The 7,068-nt window shown below is 37.6% G+C and overlaps 1 protein-coding gene across 1 annotated transcript; it reads left to right on the forward strand.

The window, feature by feature from the left end:
* The first annotated feature begins 1,730 nt into the window (after positions 1-1,730).
* LOC129261677 (5-hydroxytryptamine receptor 1-like) lies at positions 1,731-6,858 on the forward strand. Its single transcript, XM_054899726.2, has 3 exons — positions 1,731-2,097; positions 4,606-4,841; positions 5,522-6,858. Exons 1-3 carry the CDS (start codon positions 1,951-1,953, stop codon positions 6,450-6,452), a joined length of 1,314 nt encoding a protein of 437 aa, XP_054755701.2. The 5' UTR covers positions 1,731-1,950; the 3' UTR covers positions 6,453-6,858.
* The last annotated feature ends 210 nt before the right edge of the window (positions 6,859-7,068 follow it).

Consider the following 7,068-nt stretch of genomic DNA (forward strand, 5'->3'; position numbering starts at 1 on the left):
AACGTATACAAAAACGTAAAATTACCATCTGATTGTGATGTATTGCATGGCCACCACCATGGGCGGAAATCCCAGGGGGGGTACGTACCAAAAATGGTAGACATGGTCTACTTTTTTGTCAAATTTAGTTTGGGTTAAAATGACCTTACATTTTGGGCGATAACCTTTTTTTTTTCCTGTCAAATTTTCCAGGCCCTGGTCCCCCTACCTTTGGGGACAGATTTCCGCCCATGGCCACCACCCCCCCCCCCCGCTCCAAACAGACACACACACGCACGCGCGCGCACACACTCACACTTTCAAAACCGTTTCGCGGCCCTGATGAGTAGGTGAGATTAGGATTAGGGGTCTTGGCTGCGAAGCACAGATGGGATGGATCTCTACTTTCCAGCAGATTTGCTGATTGCCATCTGATTAATTCCAATTCTATTCTCTCACTTTCATTTCTTATAAAATTATCTTCATTCGTCTATCCCAACAGTCATTTTCACGAATAATCACACTGTAAACGGTAAGCCTTAATTCTCTATCTTCTTTATCTATACCACAATACAAGCCTTCACAGATCACATTTGTTTACTCTATAGTATAATGCAGTCCCATTTTATTTGCTTCAAATCTACGGTAGATATGAAATGAGTCTAGATCCCTAACAGGCAGGCTTCGCTTAAAAAGTTCGCTCCGGTTTTTTTTTTCTCAGACGTGTATCAATGATCAGATAATTATTTAGGTCTGGGACCGACCTTTAACGTCACCATCCGAAAGACGTGACCAGGGCTCAAACCTCCGTATCAGTTCGTAACTTCCAAATTTAGCTTGAATTACATGCAGGCGCCTGCACACGCCACAGCACACATGTGATATTCATCTCTACAAAATCATGTAGAATAAATGAGGTTGAAAAAAGGCGTTTTCGACATTCATAAAATTAGCTGGAATTTCACTTTTTTATTTACTTCTCAAACAAAATTAGAGCCCAAATTCTGTCTTTATACTCTTTTCCTTTTACATTGATATCAATAGTCATTCAACGACTGGCAAAATTATCGGGACCCTCATTGCGTCATTCGCAAAAAATTCTGTACGTGAAAATTCATATTTGATAACAATTTTGATTAAGCAAATTTCTGTTAAATATGTTGATAAATCTTAAATGAGTCAAATTCCGAATACAGGGACCCTATAACACTTCAGTAATTTTGTCTGAGAAACTTTCTCAAAATAAGAGCGAGTACCAAAGTATGTAACCATTGAGCAAACAGATTGGCAAATGGCAATATCGATAGGAACAATGATGTTCATTAAAAAATAGTGTTTGATGTCTTTTAAATGAGGAAAATAATATTTTGTCTTTCCAATCAGTTGCATACGTCTTGTGTAACCTAGTTGGCCTACCAAAGTAATGAGTATCAAAATCCCTAAGACGATCGAGTTCAAATCAAATAAACCATGTAAACGGTCGCTGGAAATAAGTTTGGAAATTCCATGATTGCTCTATTTTAGTCATTAACAGAGAAGAAAAATTCCATATTATTATTTTGCAGCCATACAAGAAACTATTTAGAGCATTCTCATAAATAATTAGTGGCGAGGTGCATGGATCTAGGTTAGGGTACGCTACACACCCACTCAATTATCACACAAACGCACACGCACACAACCTCATACGGGCACAAATAAAACGCACTTATATCATAAGATCTCATCCTTCGAAATGTACTTCTTCATTTTTACAAAATCATGCGGATGTTCGAGAGCAGAGATGTTCACAGTTCGTTGGCGCTATTTTACAGTTTCCACAAAGTTGAGTGCCTTGATTAAGTAATTTTCCGTTGCTTATGGGCGTTTGGATAACCGTTTAGGATGAATTTTTGTTTCTGTTTAACGAGCGATTAAACGTGTGATAGGATTTTGCTTCTTCTTTTTTTTTTGCCCACCGGTAATCCCAGAATGGAAGCCCAAGGAAACGAAAGTGGCACTTACGAAAACGTTACCGATTCTGAAAGATTCGCTCTGAGGCCTCCAAAGGCATATCTTATTTTCCAAGCAATATTCCTCTCCATAATCTTGGTATCAACTATCTTTGGTAATGTTGCGGTAAGTCTTCTTTCTTTTCTGTCATTATTCCAACTAATTGTATTCTAATGATTTGTTTTATGTAGATTAATTAAGATGAATTACGATCACCTTTCGTGTAATGCATTTTTATCAAACTTCATCATATTCAATTCAATAAATTTGTTTCATTCAATACTTACGAATAACAATAATAATGCATATCAATATTATTCAGTTCGCGTAGGCCTATCACGTCGGCCTAACATCTTACGTCTGTATAACGTGCTTCCAGAAGGACTTGTGATAAATATTCACGATTAATTTAATGTTTAGGCCTACATATGCGCAGCTTCTACATGTAATATGAGTCTATCATTTCAACGCTTGAGGAAATAAGTTCACATAATCAACTCATATAATTATCCACACCGACGAATTTGTCTACTTTGTCAGTTATTCCCTTGTTGTCAACCATTTTTATCTGTACACAATCCAACCTTCTAAAATATACAATATGGTTGCAGTTCAAGATTGAATTGAATATTATTGTATATCTTACTTCACTACACTTCCTAACAGATCGGAGGACACAGTTAAAAAAAAACAATTTTTTATCCTTCGAACTAACAGGATTTAGCTGTCAATTAATAACTGTCAATTGCCAGCAAGACAAAGTTCAAACTTAAATGGGTACAGCACACCACCTCCCCCCCACCCACCACCATCCCTCCATCTCTCTTGAAATTTAGAAACAGGTATCAAAGCTGAGATTAATATATCAGAAAAAGATGTATTAAAATGTTGTTGTTTCACATATCGATTTCAAAAAAATAATTAATGGAAGTTTGAAACTGCCATTAATATAACAAAATCTCTTTTCGCGGTATTTCCACTCTAGAACTTTGGTACAACTGGAAGAATAGGGGTGTTACACACACAAAGCCTTTGAAAGAACACGACATAATATACCCGAGTTGATACAGCAACTTTTCTCGCTCGGTCATTATGACGGCTAAACCTAGGCCTACTCGCAGACTTAAAAAAATGAAATCATTTTTTCGAAGGAAATGTTACTTATCTATTTTACTGCAATATCAAATACTCAATTTTATAAGGAGGGTCGAATTGGACCCCCCCCCCACCCCATTGGTGGTGCGAGAAAAAAAGGGAACAGAGAAAAAAATAAAAATAAAAGGAGGAATTGGTGCTTAAAAATTACCCCTTCAAGTCAATATGCGGTCGCATTCTTTGACTAGTTAGATATGTGCACTCTTAATGAGTCACTGCAAATAGTCTTTAAACATGTTAAAGGGTCCCCTTTCATGTCGGTATATATTGACAATTTCAACTCGGGCTTGGCGCTCAAATTTGTTATTTAGACAGGTTTGCATTTTTTCATGATTGTAAAAACTACGCAGAATGATTTGAATTTCATGTCAAAATTTAAAAATTCATAAAAATGTGTGAAATATGTATTTTTTCAAATGAACTCGCGCTTAGTGCTCGCATTATTTATTGAAACCTTATAAGTTATCTTATCTTGTTTGGATGAATTAAGATAAGATGGAATTCAGTCTTAAGTTTGGAAAACCCCTTTAAAACCGACAAAAATTAGCTTTTAGCGGCCGATCGGGGAAAATTTGAATAAAATACCCCCCCCCCCCCCCCCCCACCCTTGGCGAAAGCTGATCCGCCCCAGTGTAATGTTTACTATAAAGTTTCCCTCATCAAAATAGCAACATGTCTCGCCCAGTCATTCAAGTTTCATCCCTCAGCTCATTTTGGGACGACGACCCCTTTGAAATAGAGCACCCCCCCCCCCCCCAGATAAGAATCGTTAAAGATTAAAGACTCCATAAACCACTCAAAAAGAAGAAGCCATACCTAATCTTCGGTAGACACCTGAATAATGTATTCTGCGGGAATCAAACGTCGTGATTTGCTTTATAATACAAAATAATTTTAAGTACTTTTGTAATGATATCTGCAGTGTATGATTTAACTTTCCCCACCATCCCCCTCTACACGAGACATAAAGCAAGTATAAATGAATCCCTTAGTAGTTTTTTTAACGAAATACATTTATATATTGGGAATACATCTCTGATATAACTTCAACTAACATCAACCCCTACACAAGACTTAATGAAAGTATAGATGGCTCATTGGTTTAACAAGTTGTTTGGGGGAGTGCATCTCTGATTTATTTTTCTCCGTCCCCTCTACACAAGCCTGTTCTTATTTCCTTTATCCCTTCTACGGTAACGCAAAGCTTACACGAATACAGCTTACTAAATTGTGTAAGTAGTTTTCTACTTTGTCGGAAATTCTTCTCTGATAATGCCATCATCCCTTACATCCGACTTTTACTAGCAATTATATTATGACTCCTTAGTTAAGAAGTTTCTCTTTTTTTTTATACTATATTGGGAGTGCATCTCTGATAGTATTCCCCCCCCCCCCACATGACTTGATAGGTTACTCTTTGGAAATTCAATGTTTCAGTATTTCATCTCTGATTACAGTGTCTCTTTATTCCCCTCTCAGGTGTGCTACGTGATCTATCGAACGCGTAGTATCAACAGCGGGACTGGTATGTGCATGGCATCCCTTACCATTGCCGATCTTCTTCGTGGGTGCATCATTCTTCCCTTTGTGATCGAGTCATCTGTCCTGCTCGGCGTGTGGAACCACGGACCTGAAATTGGTGCTGTGGTTGGGTTTCTTAATACTCTGTTTGGAAGTGCTAGTACCATGACACTGGCTGCTATCTCATTGGACAGGTAAGAGGGAATGATCCACTTTTGGGGGGAGGCGGTCTCATGAATATCTACACGTGTATGATTAACAAGAAAAAATCCTTAAATCATTAAACGGGTACTACGGGGCACTGAAAATAATCATATATATAAATAAATAGAATAAAATTCAGCGAGCAAAACGCTTAAAATTTCATCAAAACCTGATTACAGATGATAAAGTTCTTGAATTTAAAGTTTACCAATATTTTATGAAAACTGATTACTTTACTTTGTGGACAAACTTTGAATAAATATAATTCCGTATGATAAAAAAACGAATAAGTGGGAATCATCAGCTTGCTAATTACATATTCATGAAGAAATGTTAATATCTGTTTCACAAATATAATTCAAAGCTTTAAAATGTCATAACTTTGTATATTTGTGGTCACAGGATTATAAATCATGTTGTCAAGATTCTCTTAATCAGCAGAAGTTCAGAAGACTACAAAAATCCTTTGTACAACCGATGAATCGAATACTGTCAAGACAAATTAAAATTGTGGTTTACGAGAGACAAGAGGCTCCAGCGTGACTTTAACCAAGGATCTTCAAACAAACCTTGCTTCTATATTTTCGCATCAAATTTTATTGATTTTCATGTGATACCAAGTATATGAATATTGTTAATCAAGTAATATTTTCTTTCTCTTCTTTTACAGATACATTGCTATTATGAAGCCGCTCAAGTATTCGACCATTGTCACCTCGGTACGAACAGGAATCATTATAGCTATCATCTGGTCGATCTCAGTCTCGATGGCAACCCTGCCCCTGATCGGATGGTCCAAGTACCGATTCGTTCCCTGGATCTGCCTCTGCGTTGCGGACTGGACCGGGACCAGGTCCTATGCATACACCTACTTGGTCCTGACCCTATTTACACCAATGGGCATATTGCTCTACAGCTACTGCAACATTTTTCGCATCGCAAAGCGACAGTCACGAAAGGTGGTGTCGCTGGAGAGGACTTCCTTTGAGTCACCACGTCCAGTTTTCATGGGCAAGCCAAAAACACGGATGCGGAGAGATAAAAAGGCGATCATTATTCTGTGTACTGTCCTTGGTGTATTTTTCTTATGTGTGATTCCATTTTGTGTCGTGTATCTGATATCGTCATATAACGTATCTGATCGAATCTTTGTCGCATTAGGAATCACATCTCTCCTGTCGTTCATCAATTCTGCCGTCAACCCTTTAATTTATGGAATTCTTAATCGGAAATTCCGCCGAGTGTTTGTGGAGGTTTTGCCGAACCGCCAATGCATGTGCAAGCGCCGAAATTCGATCGAACAGTCTCCCAAATCTCATTTCCCAGCTGATTTTATCTCAGAATATCTCGGAAAAAACACATCAATACCTCCAAAAAGGCATGGTAAACTCATACCCCGAGAGTGCTTCTCCATTGAAACCACACACTGTCCGCGCAAAGAATGTACATTGCATGATAATGCGTTCTCCATGTCATTACCATCAAGTACCAATCTTTACCTTAGTGCCTTTGGCGATTCAATCAGACAATACCCGTTTATTTATAGTTACACACAGGAAGTTACTTCAACTGGAAAAACTGATTCCTTGGCCATTCACTAAGTTCTTGAGAAATTTAAAGATGAATGAGGCAGCACTAGATCGGGAATTATGAAACAGACACATGACCAGTTTAAGACAGGCGGCTAGGTCGATAAGTACTTTCGCTTGTATCTTAAAGAAGGCCAACCTGGTTTTGAAGCCATTGTGGACGGAAATCTTGATTTTAAATAAAACCATTTCGATTACCGATGAGCCCGAAATGGACTCACATTCATTGTGATCGTCAAAGGAATTGTATCATTTATGATTGTGTTAATGAAATTATTGTCTAGATAATGTCCCAACTTTTGTATCTGTAACATTTTGTCATGTTTGTATTCATGGTAGTGTTATGTTCCCTATGAAGGAAGTGCTCTTGTGCATATATATGTGGATGGAGAATAAAGTCTTTGGTTATCCAGAATTCAAATGATAATGTAGAAGGGTTTGGTTATTATAGGCCTAGTATTCTTTGACTTATTGTCTCGGTATACAATAAATCGTGTACTATAATTGTTCGGTCTTAAGTTACCAATTTAAACCCCTGAATTGTTCAATGGAATATTCTCAAGCTTGCAGGTCAACGAAGAACCATGGCAAATCTGTCAAAATCATAAGAGGAATCTAAAAAAAAACC

Source organism: Lytechinus pictus, chromosome 5, assembly GCF_037042905.1.
Source record: "Lytechinus pictus isolate F3 Inbred chromosome 5, Lp3.0, whole genome shotgun sequence".
In the NCBI taxonomy this organism is placed as follows: Eukaryota; Metazoa; Echinodermata; class Echinoidea; order Temnopleuroida; family Toxopneustidae; genus Lytechinus; species Lytechinus pictus.

Excerpts from the sequence above, each read along its gene's own strand:
- LOC129261677 (XM_054899726.2), top strand. The coding sequence starts at position 1,951 with ATGGAAGCCCAAGGAAACGAAAGTGGCACTTACGAAAACGTTACCGAT. Across the intron at positions 2,098-4,605 it reads CTATCTTTGGTAATGTTGCG|GTGTGCTACGTGATCTATCG; the intron begins GTAAGTCTTCTT and ends TTCCCCTCTCAG. Across the intron at positions 4,842-5,521 it reads GCTGCTATCTCATTGGACAG|ATACATTGCTATTATGAAGC; the intron begins GTAAGAGGGAAT and ends CTTCTTTTACAG.